Raw genomic sequence first — 18,678 nt, forward strand, 5'->3', positions numbered from 1 at the left:
CCTCCCCCCCCCCCCCCTCCCCCTCTCTCTCTCTTCCTCCTCCCCCCCTCTCTTTCTCTCTCAATTCCCCTTCTACCTGTCAATCCGTCTCCTCCGTCATGACGGTTGTACATCCCGAGTCCCTTGAGGACTTCGAGTACATCGAAACTCCTCCCGCCTCGTGCGTCACTCCCGCTGATGACTGTGGTGTGCGGACGACCTCGGTGAGTCGCTTTGCTGTCTCCCTTCTTTTATCCTCTGGCAATTCTCGTTCTCTCATTCCATTGAGACCTCAGAGCCATGGGAGTCAAACACTGACTGTCAATGGTTTCCCTGTTTCCTAGTACCCGGCCATTAAAAATGCCCCTGTACCGGCCGATTCCCCCGGCAGCGATAGCTTCTCCAACACTCTGTTGTTCGCCCTGTTGTTGCTGATCCCATGGTACTTCGCTCGCCAAGTTGGCGGTGGTTTCTACACCACCATCTTCTTTGCTATCTTCACCACTATCCCCATTCTCATGGCCTTTTGGTCTGTAGCTTCTTCCATCTCTCCCCGCAAGAACGAAAAGGCCAAGTATGCCGGTCGCCCCGTCGAGTACTACCTCAGCTTCCACAGCGAGCATGATCGCGCTGCCTATCGTGGCAAGAGCAAGATCCCCATGGAGGTTTTCTATGAAAAGTACTTCAACGGTGAGGTGGAATTCAAGTGTGACGCCCTGGAAGCCCTCGAGTTCCGTCACGACTGGGCCAATTTCCGTTTCACCATGGGTCTCTTCAAGCATTTCCTCTTCGGTTTCATTCCTGAGATGATCATGCACACTCGCTCCCAGGGTAAGTGACCAGGCGTCAGTTGAATTTTGGGGAAACTAGGTTGCTGACTGTAGATGCATCAATCAGATGAGGAACAGGTTCGTGACCACTACGATCGTGGCGATGACTTCTATGCTTGGTTCCTGGGTCCCCGCATGATCTATACCTCTGGAATCATCAGCGACATCAACCGTGAGGAGACTCTTGAGGAGCTTCAGGACAACAAGCTGGCTGTGGTGTGTGAAAAGATTGGCATTCAACCCGGTGACACTGTCCTCGATCTCGGTTGCGGTTGGGGTACTCTGGCCAAATATGCTTCGGTTCACTATGGCGCTCAAGTCACTGGTATCACCCTCGGTCGTAACCAGACTGCTTGGGGTAACAAGGGTCTTCGCAATGCTGGTGTTGAGGAATCTCAGAGCCGTATCCTGTGCCTCGATTACCGTGACGCCCCCCGGGTGGACGGAGGTTACAAGAAGATCACCTGTTTGGAAATGGCTGAGCATGTCGGCGTTCGTCACTTCACTACTTTCTTGTCTCAGGTCTACGAAATGTTGGATGATGACGGTGTCTTCTTCCTTCAGATTGCTGGTCTGCGTAAGTCCTGGCAGTATGAGGATCTGATCTGGGGTCTTTTCATGAACAAGTACATCTTCCCCGGAGCCGACGCTAGCACCCCCCTTGGTTTTGTCGTCGATCGACTGGAGGCCGCCGGATTTGAGATCAAGGCTGTCGACACCATTGGCGTCCACTACTCTGCCACCCTTTGGCGCTGGTACCGGAACTGGATGGGTAACCGTGACAAGGTCGAGGCCAAGTACGGAAAGAGATGGTTCAAGGTTCGTGACTCTCCTCAATGATCCTCACCGCACATGACTGACCCGCGTTTGCAGATCTGGGAGTACTTCTTGGCCTACTCTACCATCACCTCTCGCCAGGGTGGAGCTACCTGCTGGCAGCTTACTCTTGTCAAGAATATCAACTCCACTCACCGTGTCGAGGGCATTAATCGTCAATTCGGTCTCACCGGCGCCCGCCAGTCCGCCATCGACAATGTTGGCCACGGTGTTGTCCCCAGCGCTCACGTGCCCAAGAAGGCTTGAAGGGGTATTCCAACACTTATGCTGTAGGCCCTTTTGGTGCCTGGACATGACAAATTTCCTGTTTCCTGGTTGTTGAAGACGCAGAGTTTGAATGACCTGGCAAGAATGGATATGGTCGCATGAATTTTCTTCAAGGTGGAGACCTAAGGAATAATGCGGTGCAGAAATGAAAATGGTTTGGAGATTGATAAGGGGTCTGTTTATGGGACACGAATGTGTGGGCGGGGTTCACAGAAATGACGAACTTAGTTACGTACAATGATTCTGATTTATATAACCAGTCTGGCTCAGACAGGGTCTGTGTGATTCAAATCAGAACAGCATGTATTAATGAGACACAAATGAATGCGACGGTGGTTGTAAGACGGATGTTGACTTCTTCAGAACTGTAAGCGTCGAAGGCTTAGTTGTAACATTTAGGAAACGAAACTCTTATTTACATTGCTCGAAACGTCAGGTGGCGGTATGTGTAGTCATGAATCATACAATGCTTTCGCCAACGAAGGCGAAAGTCTAGATCAAAAGGGCCATCCTCCATGCTCGCGGGACATCTTTCAGTCTAGTCGTTTATACAGCTTCGCCTTGCTGCCTCCCGCGCCCGAGCAGCAAGACGCCGCGGCCGCTGCTTCCGGGTGAAGAGTTGACTTGTTGAAGGCCTGAGATGACTGCGGCACATCGACGGCGGGGTTCTTAGTGAAGAAGCCGTCGGGACGCAGCATGACGCTGATACGTTCCATGGGCATGACGGGGAAGTCCTCAATGCGGGGGTTGTGGGTCAGTCCGAATGCTACGGAAGGATGGCATGTTAGTCCATCGTACAGTACTTCCTCAAGGTGGTGCGATACACATGGTAGGGCGAACTTACTGTGCCAGAGAACCACGTCCTCATCCTCGGTTGGATCGTTTCTCTTGACCCATGTCTCGACGCCGTCTGCGCGGTGGCTTTGGTTCGTGAACTCGCCTGCCGCGTAAAGCTCCTCGTCCCGGTACTTTGTGACCCAAATGGGCCGTGTAGCAAATTCAGCCCGTTGATGTCCGATCGAGTTCTTGCCTTGAATCAGCATTTGGCTGGGTGCGGCGTGGAGCTTGTATCCCACGGGCTTGTAAGTGATAGGGTTGATACTGCTGTCATTGCGAATTTTATAAACTCGGCTTCGGCTGATATCAAGATCTGCGGCGCTGGACCTGCTGATGACAGTTTGCTGAGTAGTGTATCCCACAAAATAGGGGTTCTGGTCATCCTCGGGTAAGGGGACACTGTCCTCATAGTAGACAGTATTCTTAAAGCCGTCGAGGGCGGGATCAACCCGGAACGAGAACATATGTTGATGGTAGGGAGCCATAACACCAGGGCCAACATTCGTACCCCATCTGACAGTCTTGCCGTCTTCGTTATCAAACGGTACCGTAGACAGAATGCCAGTAGCACGGACTTCAAGTTCGACGTTGGCCGCCTGATCGAATATATAGGCGAAGATGTATTCATAGTTAGCAACAGTGCAGATCATCTGTATAACAAGCTGACGATTGCGGACAACTGTTGCCGCATTAGTTCTGTAGTTGGTGTGCTTATGTTGAATACCGTTGTCCTGTTCGTGCATGCAGATAATGTTCTTCAACAGGACTGGATTGCCTTTGGAGTCGGCTCGGTAGCCATCAAAGTATTTGATGTGGCCCAAGCAGTCACAGCCGAGCGAGAGCTGATTGGCGTTGAGACCGAAACCAACATCGCCAACATCAAAGGCCTGCTTGCGGTGATAAGGGGCGCGAGGGTCTATGCGGATCAGATTAGCGATAATTTTGAACAGGTACGTTGGGGTTAGATCCCACCTCCATAGGGCACCGTCATCTCCGAGACCGAGAGACGGTAGAAAACACTGCGATTGTCATATGTGACATTGTACAGAACCATACCCTCCCGGTTGTTGAAGCCGACCCTGAAACGCCACTTTTGCCAGTAAACAAAGTTGCCGACCACGTTGAAAGAGGGACCTTCTGGTTGCTGGACAATGTAAGGTCTGAGATCCGTGCGAACAGGCTCATCAAGGAGATCGTGCGCATATTGCACAGCCTTGACAGGCTTCCAAGCCTGAGTCTCAGTAAATGAATGATCATCGCCTCCTGGTAGATAGTCCATGCGGATCAATTCGTGGGTAAAGGCGTCGAAGACGGGAGAGAATTTGCATGGCAGGGAGTAGTGGTTATTCTGAGGGTGGTCGACTTCCATCATGTACATGAAACATTGAAACATCCGACGTGTCTCAGTCTGGTTCTCAGTGCCGTACATCCATGGATCATTGCACACAGCCATTCCCGGGGGCAAGTTAAGCTTCGCGATCTCTGCCTGCACAGCCGGGTGCTTCATGCAGACTTCTTCAATCACAGCAAGTTCATCGATATCGACGGGAGGCTATATGCACATCAATGTCAGTGCTCAATACAAAGTTTCTCGTAGATGATGATACGCATACCTGAACGGTCTTGGGGAGCACTTTCGTCGAGACAATTGACGCGGTGTCAGCATTGATGAGCGCCTTGCAACATTCAAGAGTATCGAGGCGATGAAAGTATGAGTATAGGAGGCGGGTGGGCTTGCGCGGTAAGGGCTGTCCTAGACGTTCGGCTTCAATGTATGGGACAACCTCATGCTTGATGGGTTCGTGAATATCGATCCGATTGTAGCGAAGTTTGACACCAGCGAAGGCATTTTCCAAAACTCGAACCGCTAGTCTGATTTCTCGAGGAGTGACTGGATCGAAGGGATGAGGGCCACTCGATGCAGTCAATCGAGGGCTGGGTTCAGTTGCGAGAGACATCTTGGGGTTGTATTAGAGAACCAGAATAAAAGTACTGGTTTAACCATTGGGGAGGGAGGAGGAGGATATTGAAGGGCCTTTAAGTAGTTCCAAAGATTCTTTTTCCACATTTCGCAAGCAGCAGCAGCAATAGCTGTAGTAGCGTTGAGTTGATCCAGAGATTCCACATTAAGGAGATTGAAGATTATCGACCATGGGAGAGTCTGGATGGACTTGCCTAAAGCGGAAAGTAGGCTGGGGGTTAGTGGGGGGAAGTGGGGGGAAGCGTTTATCTCGCCGATGAAACATCATCCTTCAATCGCTCTTCTCGCTTCTCTTTCGCTCTCCCCACCGCGGCTATTCCAGCTACTCATAGACTGCGAGGATGAGCATCATCATCATACACGGCAATTTCATTCGTCACGCAGTATGTTCTCTCGTACCTGGAATGATGCTCTTCGGAGCCCGAGGGATGCGAGAAATTCCAGAGGCGATAAGAAATGTCCGTCCCACTCTTTCCTTTATCTGTCGCTCTTATCAGTCTACTTACTGACTACGTAACTACACCCAGTCTACAACCATGGGCATGTACGGTACGGACTACTACGGGAAATCAAAAGAGCCGACGCCACTATCTTCGTCTGCTGATGAGTAGCGTCAATCTTCCTGAGCAGGCTGTACTTACGCCGTACTGTACTGTACACCCAGCTGTCTCCTTTGGCAATCCCAAGAGGGGAAGCCCAGGCGATAACGTGGGCGCATCACTTACCCTTTCCAGTTTAGTGCCATCAAGGGAATCCATCTCCGCCGTGTCATCAATCAATAACTAACTCAACTCACTACTCTCGCTCACTGTCACCCCCTCGCCACTTTCGATCAGTACCTGAATCTGAAGATACTAGCCTCGATGCTACCTGCATTGGCTAGAACTTGCGCTTCAAAGAGCGACTCCATATGAGTACTTGATACGTGCTTGTGGGGATTCTCTCCCTGCTAAATCAATCGCATTAGTTCTGACATAGAACTTGTATAACATTCATTTACTCAGTACACCGCCAAAGCTCAGCGTTTCATCCCTCCGGTGCTCGGGTTTCTACCCATGATAGCCTCATAATGTGGGACGACACTATGACTGGAGACCGACTACTACCTCACGCGGCTGCAAACCCATTGGAGGCACAAATTCAGGGCCTTAGTAAGAGACGATACAGGAGAGAGGGCGGGAAATGGACACGCACTGGCTGTTTGACATGTAAACGTCGCCGGAAAAGATGTGACGAATCTAAGCCTGGGTATGTCTAGTGGTCGATTACCTTCGTTGTCACTGACTGAACTCGTTTATCAGATGTCGTAGTTGTGCTAGATTAGGGCTACAATGTGAGGGATATGGCTCAATATGGGCAGAGCCCTTGAACCCGTCTGCACAGGTCTTCAGTCAAACAAAACCAACAAAGCGCAGGAGACTTAGCACATCGTCTTCCAGTTCCTCATCCTCCTTGGGACGAGCCAGTGTGAGCTCCACATGCTCAAGCTCCTTATGGCTACATTACCAACCAACTACCCCTACCACTTTCTCAGATTCTGGTAATAGCGATATGTGTTTATCGAACGTCGATGACACTACGGATGAGGTTGATCAGATGCCAGCACATACCACTGCCGAGAATGGTGACCTCGCTATAATGACACTCACGCCCTGTAAATCCCTCAGTCATCTTTCGCACTCAGAAACGCACTATCTTCAATACCACATGGAGCTCGGCTCCAAGTTACTCGCAAATCTTGAGAGCGCCGACAACCCTTTGCGGTCTCTGATCATTCCTCGGGCCCTATCATCTTCGCTCCTTATGAAAGCTTTATGCGCAGTATCAGCGACGCATTGTGCGAATCGAATAGCTGCCCATTCAGAAGCTCAAACTGCTGCCACAACATATTACATTCAAACCCTGAATGGGCTACAATCTGTGCTCTCGGAATATCCCACTGGAAGATTTCCTGATGAAGCTATTCTCGCGGTGGCTTTACTCTGCAAATACGAGATTGTCCGTGGAAGCGTTAAGCAGTGGGTAGCGCATCTGAATGCTCTTCAGAAGCTAGTCATTGCACGGGGTGGGTTTGGGGCTTTGCATCATGATACCCGGGAGTTCTTGATGGGCTTGTATGTCGTAAGTCTCATGGAGAAAAAGGCCATACTGACAGAGAATAATAGCTACATTTATGCTCATAACGTTGCTAAAATCAGTAATCGCAAGCAAATCACCTCCAGCATGCTTGATATGGAGGACGTCAGGATCACCAAACTCGATATATACATTGGCTACGCGGAAGATCTTGTCAAACTCTGCGCGAGGATCGCTGATCTACCTTCCCTGAACCATGACCCTGTAGCTTTGGGAATCGAAATCCATGCAATGTGCGCCGCCTACCTCTCTATAGCTTCTCCCCAGCCGTCATACTTTCGACTCACAGACGTGCATATATAGCTGATACATACCCTAGTGATACTCTACTGCATAATTGGACGCATCAGGACATAAGGTACATCATTCCCGAGGGCATCACAGAAATGAACCTCTGTCGCCTCCGCATGGTCGCAAATTGTTTCCGCGATGCGGCATACATCTACCTCCATTCAATCCTGGAGAAGATGAGCAAGGGTATGAAAACCACCTTTACTGCAGGCCCCTGGTCAGCTGTGATCACTATGACGAGGTCGGATGCCCTGCAGATGCTTCTGGACAGGATCCGAACGGCCTCACCCCTCGATGCCCACTGCGAATATTCGGCGCTCACATTTCCTTTGCTCATTGCGGGCTGTGAGATCAGGGCACCCGAGGATAAAGAGCTTATCATGACATGCTTGAGTAGCCTTGAGGTCAACTTCGGGATTGGGAATGTTAAACGAGCGAAGGAGATGCTACAAGCTCTATGGGCTATGGAAGGAGTGCATTGGCTGGACTTGCTGGATCAATTACAGTGGGATCTCATACTCGCTTGATATGGGAGATCGATTTTGAAGAGGGTATGGACCCCCGGAGGCGGAGAGGTATGCTCATAACGAACAATTTTATGAGTCCAAGGCATATACGATATCTGTTTAGCCAGTTGATAGAATGATGATGGGCGACGGCGCCAAAGTTTGAATCACCAGCACGATAGTTATATTTGGCTAGAATTGTAAGGGTATCTTCATGTCGTCGTGGCGTAAGTACAGGACAAAGATGGTCGAAGCGCCAAGAGGCCCAAACTCAACTAATGGGCGTCATAAAAGCCAGATGCTTCACTCAATGATCAATCTGAAAGGTCTGTGCACGATGCTTCGTAACGGATTTGTAAAACTGAGATCAGCTCAATCCCATATTCACCTCGTCGCCTAGCCCCAATTCTCGCTCTGCCCGTTCGGTTCCTCCTGCCGCTCGGGCAGCCCATCGATCCAGCTGATCCTGCGCTCGAGTGATTTCCTTTTCTCGGAGGCTACCGTCTGGTCCCTGGCTGCTGCTGTAACTGGCGGTGCCGGAATAGTTGGACAGTCTTCGAGAGTGAGAGATATTAATCGGCCTGGAAGGGGCTCTCCCGGATGGTGGTGAATTGGTACTATTGGCAGACGTTATTCTTCCAAGATCAATGGAGGAGTTGTTGGTAGAGGTTGGTGGAGCAGAGGAGAAGCTGCTGTTCTTGATGTCGCTTACACTCTTCGTGCTCCCGAACCATTGGCGTCTCCGTGACTTGGAGGAGGTCGAGGGGGCCAGGCTATCGGTATCGCATCCACCGCTACTATCCGCCGGGTGCGCATCCACGGTGCCGGTTGGTTTCTTTTCCTGTTTCTCTGCCTCCAAGGCTTGTGACAGACCAGATTTCACTGCTGTAGATGAGCCCTCGGCTGCTGCAGAAGGCACTTCAACGAGTTCAGCGTCGCGACACCATTTCCGACGACGGGTGTATCGGTCCCAGCCGTCCTGGCCACGGCGACCCTCATTCCACTGCAGAAGATTAGCTAGACTGCCTGTGTTGGAATTGAGTCCAAGGAACCAAACTTGCCTTGTTGTCGTAGTAGATCCATCCCCCACCGTCAGAGGACTTGGCATCGGAGTGTCCATTTTGGTCATCGGCCCCTTCGATATGCCAGTCGCTGCCATCTACCCACCGCCACTGTGCATTGCCACTTTGAACGCCAGGCAGCTCAAATTCGTCCTTTGCAGGCACCGGATTCAGATGCTCGTCGGTCCAAGCAGCACGCTCGGAGGGGAAGAGAGAGTAAGTCCAACCAATGCCCAGCCAGCGACGCTGGTTCTCATAGATGATGAATGTGAATCGGACGCCGGAGGAATCCCCGCGGCGTCTCGTGGCGATGTTTACCGCATGCCCGTGACTTTGCATCACGGCCGATAATGTCTTTTCCACATCCGACGAGAAAGACAATCCAGTAATCATGGAACAGATTTTGCGGATGGTCAATGAACGCCATAAGATGACTCGACAGACCCTTGCCGGTCGGGAGTGATAGGTGATGATGATAGTGCCAAAGATCATGACTACACGACGAGTGGTGATCAAATACAATGGCGGGAGGGTTAAAGCAATCCAGAGAGGCGTCACAAATAAGATCCGGAAGAAAAGAGTAGTAAGAGCTGGCCGGGTAGTGGCAGATGTAGCCGTCCTTTGCGTTGATAAGAATTCAGTCAGCTCCACGAGGGGTTCCAACAGTATGTTGCACCGAGTTGTGAATGTCCTCAGAGTTTCGACAATCTCATCTAGGGTCTCGTTGCCATGAGGAGAGCTATCAGACATGGCTCTTTGATGGCTCTGTTTCTCAGCACTGTGAGCCCTAGAGGACAAGGGCGAGTATCGTCTCCAGTACATGCCCAGAATGAGCCCGACCACCAGCAAGAGTGGCCCTGCCCACAAGATGATGACCTCGCCATAGAGGACCAGTGTCCAAAACACGGCCACAAGTAAGAAGCTCTGCCATCCGTCCCCAGTTGTCCATGTGAGCAAGCCCACGAGCTTATTTAAGGGTAGAATAAAGGGGTGCGAATAAGCCAGGGCGCGGGTTATCTGAGGCGGAGTGGCTACTAAAAGAGGGGACTTGCGGTGTACAATTATACTTGAGCGTTGTCTCGAGGTTAAGGATGAGCCGGAGATGGTAGTAGGAGAGAATGCAGCGACCGTCGGAGGCTGAGAGTCAGCATGGTCCTGCGCAGAAGAAGATGACGGGGCCATGGAATCTATCCACGGAAGTTCTTCTATCCTAGCATATCAGTACTTGGTGAACGGCCGACACGAGAGGGATATAACGAGGACTCTTGAGGAGCGTTGAGGATGCGTCGATTGTCTTACATACCGAGTGCTGCCATCCAACAACAGAGACGTCATATGCATTCGCCAAGGGCATTGCGGGCGGTGAGCGGAGAAGAAAGTGAGTAGGTCGCAAGGACGAGGAGGTACGGCGAAGTAGAAGAGGAAGAAGGAGGAGGCGGGGGGGAAGAAGAAGAAGGAGAAGAGAAGGGACAGGCGAGAAGCTCCAGCAGGGGCGGTAGGTAGAATTAGTATTCAGTAACTGGAAAGCCGATCCATCATTCTTCAGATTGCGGGGGGGGGCCAAGGGGAAGCACACAAGAAGAAGTTCGAATTGAAGCCTTTTTCCAAAGAATACTTAGTCGTAGTCCATATGTTGGTTGTCTGGTCGGGAACATGTGACAGGGACTTCTGACCGACCGATTGTACGGGGTACTGTATCACTGTAATTATGAGCCGTATTGTACCGTAACATACCAGACGTCACCAGCACCTCCAGCACTTCCCCGGTTCGGACTAAAACCACCGCCGAAAATTTCCCTCTCTGTCTGTTTCCATTGCCATCCAAACCTGGCTCAACCTCCCCTTCAGCCAGACCAGACAACGAATTCTCACCTCCTCACCCCCCCGACGAGTGCTCCCTCCACTAGATCGGCTCTTATCATTACGCATCATGGTACGTGGTCGGCAAATTTTTCTTTTCCCTTGCTCTCCTGATATCATTCTGTTTCCAGACTGACAATTCCCGCTCTTCGCTATCTTCTAGGCCCATCGCATCGTCACCCAAGTTGTCGTTACGGGCGCCCGCGTCTTTGGTCGCGCCTTCGCCGAGGCCTACAAGCAAGCTCAGGCCTCCTCCAAGTACGCTGCCCAGACAGGCAAGAAAGTGGGCGGCGGGGCTGCTTCTGGGTTGACCCTCGACGAAGCCTGCAAGATCCTCAATGTCAAGCCTCCGCAGGGTGGTGAGGCCAACTTGGAGCAGGTGATGGAGCGCTTCAAGAAATTATTCGACATGAACGATCCTCAGAAGGGCGGAAGCTTTTACCTCCAGAGCAAGATTCTTCGTGCCCGTGAGCGGTTAGAGATGGAGGTCCGACAAGCAGAACGCCATGCCGCCCAGGAGAAGGAACTGCAGGAGGGATGGAAGCCCAAGGTGTATAAGGATCGGTGAAAAGCTTGAACCTACAACAATGGGAAGCTTCCACATCTCGAATCAGCCCTCTCTCCTCCCGGTTCCCTCCGCCAACGTGTTCGATCGGTTCCGAGGCCGGTAAAAGAAGGCTTGATCGTGCCAATCGTCCTCAACTGAACGGTCTCCGAGACTTTGCCGACCTATTTCGACTCCTCCCTCCGCTTCCGAGGTGTCCTTTTTTTTCTTCGCAGCATAGCATGGCGTTTTTGGTGAATCCAAGGTTTTTTGGATTGGAAGACTTGTTCTAGATTCCCTCGATTTCGATGGCGTGTCGCGCCCACCCGGGTCGGACCCAGCACTTGAGTGACAGAAGCGTACTGTTGTCACTGAGGCCCAACTTTCCCGATGGACAACTGTCAGCTCTCGATGCATCGGGTCCGAAACGATGTTTGTTGTGTACATTATTTAAAGAGGTGGGACTTTAAGCCGACAGGGTTAGAGTAGTCCTTGCTCGCTCTGTATGCTTTTTGTTCCTCTTTTGTTGATTCTCCCCTCCTGTACTTCGTGCGCTGAAAGGCGATAGCTTATGTGGCTGTAATTCAATATCCACAACGTGCATATGTATAAATAAGATCCATGCTTTGTTCCTGTCTCTCAGTCCAGTAACGTTGCAAGAAACACAGACCTCACGGCTTCACTGTAGTCTTTAGTGCGATTTACCTACTCTCAGTAGTCCTCAGGAGGTGTAATAAGTATGTACGACCCATGAGATCAGAGACAATTCCCGGGGGTTTTGTCAGAAACGTTTGCCTGCCCCCTCCCTCCCGTCCCCGCGTCGGCGCCTTCTTGTCCCCGCAACGTATTTTTCCATCTTCCCCTCACTTGGTTATTTCAGGCGATATAAATCCCCGGAGATTTGCTACTGCACTTCCGTTTCTTTCCTCCAACTTTCCCACCAGTCTCTACCATTAGAGGATAAGACAGACACGAAGGAACGAAAGGAACGAAGAAACAATGGGTCGCCCTTCGACACCCCTCTCGGCGCATCTGCCGCCTCTGATCATGGGCACGGCGACATTCAACTCCCAATATAACCACGACCCGTACGCACTCCCGACCACCGAGCTGGTCCATCGCGCTCTCACTGACGGCGTGCGCGCCTTCGACACGTCGCCATACTACGGCCCGGCTGAGGAGCTCCTCGGTCGGGCGCTGGCCAGCGAGGCCGTCCGCGCCGCATTCCCGCGCCACAGCTACCAGATCCTCACCAAGGTGGGCCGGATCGCCTCCTCGTCGTTCGACTACTCGCCGCGGTGGATCCGCCACAGCATCCGCCGGAGTCTGCGGCGGCTGCACACCGACTACCTCGACGCGGTGTACTGCCACGACGTCGAGTTCGTGTCGCGCGCCGAGGCGCTGGAGGCGGTGCGCGAGCTGCGCCGCATCCGCGACACCGAGGGCACCATCCGCTACGTCGGCATCTCGGGCTACCCGGTCGACGTGCTGTGCGAGATCGCCGAGCTGGTGCTGCGCGAAACCGGCGAACCCCTGGATCTCGTGCAGTCGTACGCCAACTTCACACTGCAGAACACCCGGCTCCGCAGTCAGGGCTTGCCGAGATTGGTGGCCGCCGGCGTGGACGTGGTGCCCAATGCGTCGCCGCTGGGCATGGGTCTGTTGCGGAGGGACGGCGTCCCCATCGGGAGCATGGGGGATTTCCACCCCGCCCCGGATGGCCTGCGGAATGCCGTCATGGCAGCGGGCGCATGGGCGAACACCCAGGAGGCGGAGAAGCTGGAAGTCATCGCGATTAGGTTCGCGTTGGAGGCCTGGTTGCGCGACGGGGCTCGGGTTGGCGCGATGGGGCCGCCTCTTGCGCGGGCCCCTACCGCTGATTCTGGTTTTGTCTCTGTGGCTTCCAATGGGACTGGAGAGCGGCTGGGCGTCAGCGTGATGGGCGTCAGCAATGTGAGTGAGTTGGAGGAGACGCTTAGCGTGTGGCGAAGTATTCTTGATGGACTGGAGAATGGACAAGATAAGCAGCAGCAGCAGCAGCAGCAGACCCCGTCGGACTGGTCCCAGGATCGTCGGCACCGCATCGCATCTCTGGCGCAGCAAATCCAAGCTATCCTCGGCCCGGACTGGGTGGACTTCACGTGGGCCAGCCCAGGACCTGACTTCGTCAATACTCTACCTGCTGATCACCTGGCATCTCTTGAGAAAGCTGAAGATGCTGCTGCGGAGGCTAGTTAGTCGGGGCGATGGAAACCATTCTGCGACGCCGCTTGTCGAGACAGCAATTTGGTCTTCCCATCAGATTCACGATAGTGGTTCTAATGGAATCTAATTGGTCTGCCCGGCTGCCACGCATTCCCCATCCGACACGGGTTTTGGGTGGGTTTGCATACATTTATCCTTCATGAATTCGAACGATAATTTGCAATGACTCATGGTGTAACTGCCGCTTCCCACTTGCATATTCAAGACTTCAAGTTTTCGACAGGTCTTTCTAGATCCCTTTGCAAACACTGGTCCACATCTCCTTCAACCGGCAGCATCCTCCCCAAGGACTCGCATGTAGCGCTTCCTTGATGAGAAAGAGGTGGGAAAGGAGTGTGTAGAAAGAACCAGAGACACAAAGAGTCTCCTCGGCTGTACCATTTCGATTTTGCTTCTAACTCATTGCTGCTGCTGCTAGTAGCGTATTGCCTGCCAGTCAGACACTGAACAAGTCTTGCCCCTAATTTCGGCTTCGGTAAGGAGAGGCCCTGGTCTCTGTGACAAGGACCTCATCGCAGAGCGAAAAGACGGGATATCTCCCATTGCGACTCTGCTGAGGCAAGTACGTCAGTAATTCTGCACACATGTTAGCCCTGTCGAAACTCCAAGATCTCCCCATCAGACGTTTCAATTGATGAGAACCGCGAACCAAGCTGTGAAACCCCAGGCGCAGCCTTATTCTTCCCATGGACCACAGAGAGACAACAACAGCCCAGCCCAAGCACTTCCTCCCATAACGCCTTCCAAGTCTACATAAATGGGGTATCTAACGCTCAAAAAGACGCAAGTAGAATAGATAACAGGAGAATGCCACCATGGGGAATACATAGTCGTCATCACCAAGCATATGACATCGATCCACTTGCCAATGAATCATGAGGAATTGTACAGACAACATGCGCTCGACTGTACCATGCTATGAGTTTAGTCTTCGCTAGGTGTGTTGGACTCTTTCTCGCGTTGCATAAGATCCCGATCCATGTCTGACTGAGTTTTATACCCACCAAGACTCATTGCTTGCTCATTGGTGATGGAACTGGGAACAGATGGAAGGTCTGGTCGTAGTCGCCTGAGACGTGCCGCACGATCTCGCGCCGCTTGTTGCTTCTTTTGCAGTTTAGTAATCTTCTCCTTCTCCTTCTCCTTCTCCTTCTCCTTCACGGGCGGAGGGGAATTGGGAGGCAGAGAGGGTGGTGGCGGGGCGGTATTAGCCGGGGGTGAGCCTTGAGGTGGGGGTGGGGGTGTGGGAGGCTGATGGAGATGAGCAAAGCGGGGATCATTGTCGAAGATCTGGCGCAGCTGCCACCGTTGCTCGGTATATTCGTCGTAGTTTGCCGCAATGATGGTTTCCAAAATGCTGGCCTTGGGATCCTCTAACCTGGCAGTTGTGATCATTCGCGCCTTGAGCCGTCTGTAAGCTTCAGCAAAAGACCGGAAGATCAAAGCAATCTCTCGTGTGCCGCCAGAAACGTCATTATCGGCATTATTGGGATCTTCGATCGAGAGACGGGGGTTGTTATCTCGGGAGCCGTAGACCTTCTGGAGCCATCCTGTCAGCTCTGTTGTTCAACTATTTGTAAAGGCACTCACTTTGTTGTAGTAACTAGGCGGGTTGAAACGGATGGCAACGTTTTCATAGTCAAAATGCTTGCCGTAGAATTCAAAGAAATCCATGAGCATGCTGCCTAGGTTCGGTGCCGAGTGACCATAAGGCATGTGTTGCAACAAGCTTGTGACCAGACAAGTAATTGAGAATCCACCCAATCCACCAGTGGGTACTTCATTGAGGCCTCGAAGAAGGAGGAACTGCTTGACCACGGACACAAGAACGGGCATTGCGGGGTACTCAGACTTCCACTGCTTGAAGGTTTCATTGGCAACCAGTCCACTGTCGTTGTCAAAGGAAAGATCAACTCTGAGACCCGTAGTTTTGTCCACGAATTTGAGGATGGGCACACGAGCATGAGCGATCGTTTCAATTGAGTTGGGAACAGCTATGTTCTGGTTCTTCAGAAATGCAGCAAACGCGTAGATTTGACCTTTCCGCTCGCCAAAAGTCTTGATCCCATGGCGCATAAAGTTTGTTGAAAGTAGAACCAAATCTATATCCGCAGTGGGAAGGTAGAGGCCGGACGCAAAGGAACCGAATGGACGCAATTGCACACCGTAGTACCTGCTCTGAAATGCAGTCTGCAGTCTAGATACCAAGTCCTCTCGCACGATTTGCTCATAAGAGACCGGCTTCACCCAGTGATAAAAGCTTAAGATTTCGTTGTGTAATCTGTCGCAGGGTCAGCGGAAGCCAATATCCTATTTAGATTGAAGATCGGCACCCACCTGGTACCCAAGTGTAAGGTAGGCGCCATATGATGTAGCCAGGGCGCACCCGATTGAAGTGGGCGCACCCTCCATTCATCAGTTATCGAGCCATCGTTATGGAACCGACTCAGTGGTTTTCCGGTCTTCTTCGAAATGCCCTTCAGCTCGTCATCATATGTTCTCTTTCGACTGCCCAGCGCCGAATCTCTTCCATCAAGTTGACGCTTCGGACCGGTAGGCGCGTTCTCCGGGGGGTTCCTGTCTTCATCCTCATCATCACCCAGCCCACCAAGTGAGATGAAGTCCTCGTTGGTGGTTACTGCATCCTTCTGTGCGGTCTGGTTCGCGGTCGCAGCAATCCGAGCCTTGCGGATTAATTTGACCACATCCACTCGCTTTGATTGACTATCGTCGGGCGGGGGCAGCGCAGTATAAGGATCAGGGTTGGACCACCGGGGAGTGGGCGCCGCTGCAGGAGGGGCGGTATCTGTGGTACTGTTGGACTCAATCGCGCGTTTCTTGCGTGGATGAGTCGCATCCGCATCGTCATCAGAGGATACGTCCATATCCGCCTCTTCGCTGTCGCTGAGGTTTTCTATGGAAGCAAACTTCAAGCCAGGTTTACTGTCCGACGTTCCCTGTGCTAGCAGCTGCTCTGGTGTAGCTTCTCTTCTGGTTCTCAGTAGCGGACGCTCGGAGGTACCAGGACGCGGATAACGAAAGGTGAATTCTTGCTTGGGGCGATACGATGACCGTCGGTCATTTCCCCGGAACTCATAGGCCGGCGGCATGTTGATGAAAGAAAAAGCCCAATACTCAGGGAAGAAATGCGACTGGACCTTGAAGAGAATGAAGGAAAGAGATGGCGCGTGTTCTACCGTGTTCGATCCGTCGGTTTCATTGTGGTTTTTTTTCCCGTCTATTTAGGAAGCGGACGGGAGCGCATCGTGTCGGCCTATTTCAGGAAGGCGGTAGGTGGGTAGGTGAGCGGACATGTAAGTGAATGGGAGTAAATTGGAAACCAAACGTCTGCAACTGCTCCAGCCTAGAGGAGGCAAGTGATCTCCACCAAATGACTACAACTACTTTCTCATTATTTACAGTCTTCAACCTGGCTATCAACCACCTACAGCTTACCCCCCGCTCCAGTAGACTGGCTATTCATTTCCGAGTCCGCACTGTCTAAGACCTGTCTGTAGCCGGTCGATCAAAGTCTTGTCCAAAGCCATCTCAGCAAAACTAACTCTCGAGGTCGCCCACTCTAGCCATTGGCTTGCTCGCGACCCCTCATCTGCATCAAGCAATCCGACGCTGACATCCATCAACAAGGGTCTTTCATCGCTATGCCAGAAGACTGAGGCTCCGCAGCGGCTGCAAAACTCCCGATAAACGCCCGGACTACTTTCAAACCGCTGCATGGTGCCTGCACCGAATTTGAACGGTGCTTTGCGGGCATCGAGAAGATTGGCCTTTGGGATGAACGCCCATGGTTGGATTGGACACCCGCTGGCTAGACGACAGGACGGACAGGCGCAGGTCCCAGCTAGATACCTGGTGTTCGCATTTCGTAGCCACCACTTCACATCGGCAGGGTTTTCCGATGAATTGGCATAGTACGGAACAAGTAGATCCGACCATGGAGAGCTTGCCTCTGTGGAGGAAGCGTCCGGTCGAGTAACGTAGAATTCGATACCTGCGCAGTGACACTGCCCTCGCAGTTCCATGGAGTCCTGCGGCGAGCGCTCGATATCCGCCTTCGCCTCCGAGCAGCTTCTATCACTATCACTATTGGAATAAGCACGAAGCCAGCATGTTGCGGCCATGGTTGCAGGCTCCCCCTTGAGGAAAGAAGCCAGGCCACCATCACGCGTTTCAGAAGCCCGCCAATGCCGCACCGATCGAGTCCGAGGCGAGTTCGCATTATCCACCAGCAACCCGGCTGCCACGAAATATCGTTCCGAAGGCCTCGAATATGCCAAGGCATGGGCGCCGCAGGTTTTACAGAAATACCGAACTATATCCTCGGACTGCTGGTACTCGCGCATGCCGTCCAAGTTCGGTGGCCTTGCTTGTAGGGGATGGTATATAGAGCACAGCATGCCTGTCGTCGTGCGACAGGCGGTGCAGTGGCAGAGGTTCAGGGTTGAATAATCTGTAGACTGCTCCAGACTGACATCCTGTGCAAGACTCCCGCATAAACACGAGATGGCACACTGCATCATACTTGGATATTCCTAGCTTCGTCGTTGGCTGCAATCTAGAGCACACAAATCCTATTGCACCCAGTCAGACAGACCAGTCGAGACATGAAAAGAAGGATAACAACATGAAGGAGAATAGCGTTATGAGCGCCCCCCGAGGCAGAATTAATACTACTTTTCTTGGTTTCAATACTGTACATACAGTGCCAATAGTAAGTTAGTGGTTGGTGGGCATCGCCGGTATTTAGTAACCAAAATCAGCCTGACCTGCAGAAATGTGCTCAAGTCTCGGGCCCGCTAAGATGATGAGAAGAGGGTCACGGTCGGTGAGTATAGTACAGTACAGTAAAGTTACTATTCGTTGTTAAGGATCTGTTTATTTAGGTAGTAGTCGTGGCCTGGCGAGGTATAAATACCGGGTTGAATGACCCCGCCATTAAGTATCTTTCCTCCCGTGCCACAGACCACAATAACAACTTCCTCCTTCCTTACTCCTCTCCAAAGAATCAGATCTAGGGATCTCCTTGTCTATCTCACCCGTTTACTTTAACACCTTTCTACCCTTATCATCATGGGTAAGTGAGCTTATGTGTTTGACTTTCTTGCTTTCTGTTTCGTCATGTTCGTTGATGGTTGTGTGTGTTTGTGTGATGGCCTTAATGCGCAGCGGGGTAAATTCAATGGCGGGGTTCATGATTATCCATGACCCATGACTTTCCACTGCCTGCCTTCGGACATCGCGGTTTCTTTTTTTTTTTTTTTTT

General features: G+C 52.0%; 8 protein-coding genes across 8 annotated transcripts; 4 read left to right on the top strand and 4 right to left on the bottom strand.

The window, feature by feature from the left end:
* Nucleotides 1-24: 24 nt before the first annotated feature.
* On the top strand, nt 25-2,054 carry ASPACDRAFT_74835 (putative cyclopropane-fatty-acyl-phospholipid synthase). The gene is made up of 4 exons (XM_020204316.1): nt 25-203; nt 324-810; nt 877-1,628; nt 1,683-2,054. Exons 1-4 carry the CDS (start codon nt 99-101, stop codon nt 1,890-1,892), a joined length of 1,554 nt encoding a protein of 517 aa, XP_020061674.1. The 5' UTR covers nt 25-98; the 3' UTR covers nt 1,893-2,054.
* Nucleotides 2,055-2,282: 228 nt separating this feature from the next.
* On the bottom strand, nt 2,283-4,746 carry ASPACDRAFT_1893899 (amine oxidase). Its single transcript, XM_020198687.1, has 4 exons — nt 4,364-4,746; nt 3,723-4,302; nt 2,758-3,666; nt 2,283-2,679 (listed from the first exon to the last, which is right to left on the bottom strand). Exons 1-4 carry the CDS (start codon nt 4,706-4,708, stop codon nt 2,447-2,449), a joined length of 2,067 nt encoding a protein of 688 aa, XP_020061675.1. The 5' UTR covers nt 4,709-4,746; the 3' UTR covers nt 2,283-2,446.
* A 1,069-nt stretch (nt 4,747-5,815) lies between these two features.
* ASPACDRAFT_20131 (Zn(II)2Cys6 transcription factor) lies at nt 5,816-7,685 on the top strand (the record flags this gene model as incomplete). The annotated part of the gene is made up of 4 exons (XM_020198925.1): nt 5,816-5,979; nt 6,033-6,845; nt 6,897-7,100; nt 7,187-7,685. 4 exons carry the CDS (start codon nt 5,816-5,818, stop codon nt 7,683-7,685), a joined length of 1,680 nt encoding a protein of 559 aa, XP_020061676.1.
* Nucleotides 7,686-8,031: 346 nt separating this feature from the next.
* Nucleotides 8,032-10,314, bottom strand: ASPACDRAFT_1862434 (PEX28-32 family peroxisomal membrane protein; the record flags this gene model as incomplete). Its single annotated transcript, XM_020197796.1, has 3 exons — nt 10,029-10,314; nt 8,726-9,930; nt 8,032-8,667 (listed from the first exon to the last, which is right to left on the bottom strand). Exons 1-3 carry the CDS (start codon nt 10,039-10,041, stop codon nt 8,032-8,034), a joined length of 1,854 nt encoding a protein of 617 aa, XP_020061677.1. The 5' UTR covers nt 10,042-10,314.
* Nucleotides 10,315-10,655: 341 nt separating this feature from the next.
* On the top strand, nt 10,656-11,153 carry ASPACDRAFT_56716 (import motor complex subunit PAM16; the record flags this gene model as incomplete). The annotated part of the gene is made up of 2 exons (XM_020203164.1): nt 10,656-10,658; nt 10,749-11,153. The coding sequence occupies 2 exons, from the start codon at nt 10,656-10,658 to the stop codon at nt 11,151-11,153; spliced, it is 408 nt and encodes a 135-aa protein (XP_020061678.1).
* A 975-nt stretch (nt 11,154-12,128) lies between these two features.
* On the top strand, nt 12,129-13,472 carry ASPACDRAFT_1878295 (D-arabinose 1-dehydrogenase (NAD(P)(+)) ARA2; the record flags this gene model as incomplete). Its single annotated transcript, XM_020198132.1, has 1 exon — nt 12,129-13,472. One exon carries the CDS (start codon nt 12,129-12,131, stop codon nt 13,365-13,367), a length of 1,239 nt encoding a protein of 412 aa, XP_020061679.1. The 3' UTR covers nt 13,368-13,472.
* Nucleotides 13,473-14,318: 846 nt separating this feature from the next.
* ASPACDRAFT_21336 (putative topoisomerase family protein TRF4) lies at nt 14,319-16,504 on the bottom strand (the record flags this gene model as incomplete). Its single annotated transcript, XM_020199017.1, has 3 exons — nt 14,319-14,933; nt 14,985-15,675; nt 15,732-16,504. The coding sequence occupies 3 exons, from the start codon at nt 16,502-16,504 to the stop codon at nt 14,319-14,321; spliced, it is 2,079 nt and encodes a 692-aa protein (XP_020061680.1).
* Nucleotides 16,505-16,870: 366 nt separating this feature from the next.
* On the bottom strand, nt 16,871-17,932 carry ASPACDRAFT_20449 (GFA family protein; the record flags this gene model as incomplete). The annotated part of the gene is made up of 1 exon (XM_020198947.1): nt 16,871-17,932. The coding sequence occupies one exon, from the start codon at nt 17,930-17,932 to the stop codon at nt 16,871-16,873; it is 1,062 nt and encodes a 353-aa protein (XP_020061681.1).
* Between the last annotated feature and the right edge of the window lie 746 nt (nt 17,933-18,678).

The sequence above is a fragment of the Aspergillus aculeatus genome (genome assembly GCF_001890905.1).
Source record: "Aspergillus aculeatus ATCC 16872 unplaced genomic scaffold ASPACscaffold_1, whole genome shotgun sequence".
NCBI lineage: Eukaryota > Fungi > Ascomycota > Eurotiomycetes > Eurotiales > Aspergillaceae > Aspergillus > Aspergillus aculeatus.

Bases quoted from the DNA above. Each gene is read 5' to 3' on its own strand.
- ASPACDRAFT_1893899 (XM_020198687.1), bottom strand. From the start codon at position 4,708: ATGTCTCTCGCAACTGAACCCAGCCCTCGATTGACTGCATCGAGTGGC. The intron at 4,303-4,363 runs GTATGCGTATCA...ATGTGCATATAG, and splicing joins TGCTCCCCAAGACCGTTCAG to CCTCCCGTCGATATCGATGA. The intron at 2,680-2,757 runs GTAAGTTCGCCC...ATCCTTCCGTAG, and splicing joins GGACGTGGTTCTCTGGCACA to CATTCGGACTGACCCACAAC.
- ASPACDRAFT_74835 (XM_020204316.1), top strand. From the start codon at position 99: ATGACGGTTGTACATCCCGAGTCCCTTGAGGACTTCGAGTACATCGAA. The intron at 204-323 runs GTGAGTCGCTTT...CCTGTTTCCTAG, and splicing joins GTGGTGTGCGGACGACCTCG to TACCCGGCCATTAAAAATGC. The intron at 811-876 runs GTAAGTGACCAG...TGCATCAATCAG, and splicing joins CATGCACACTCGCTCCCAGG to ATGAGGAACAGGTTCGTGAC.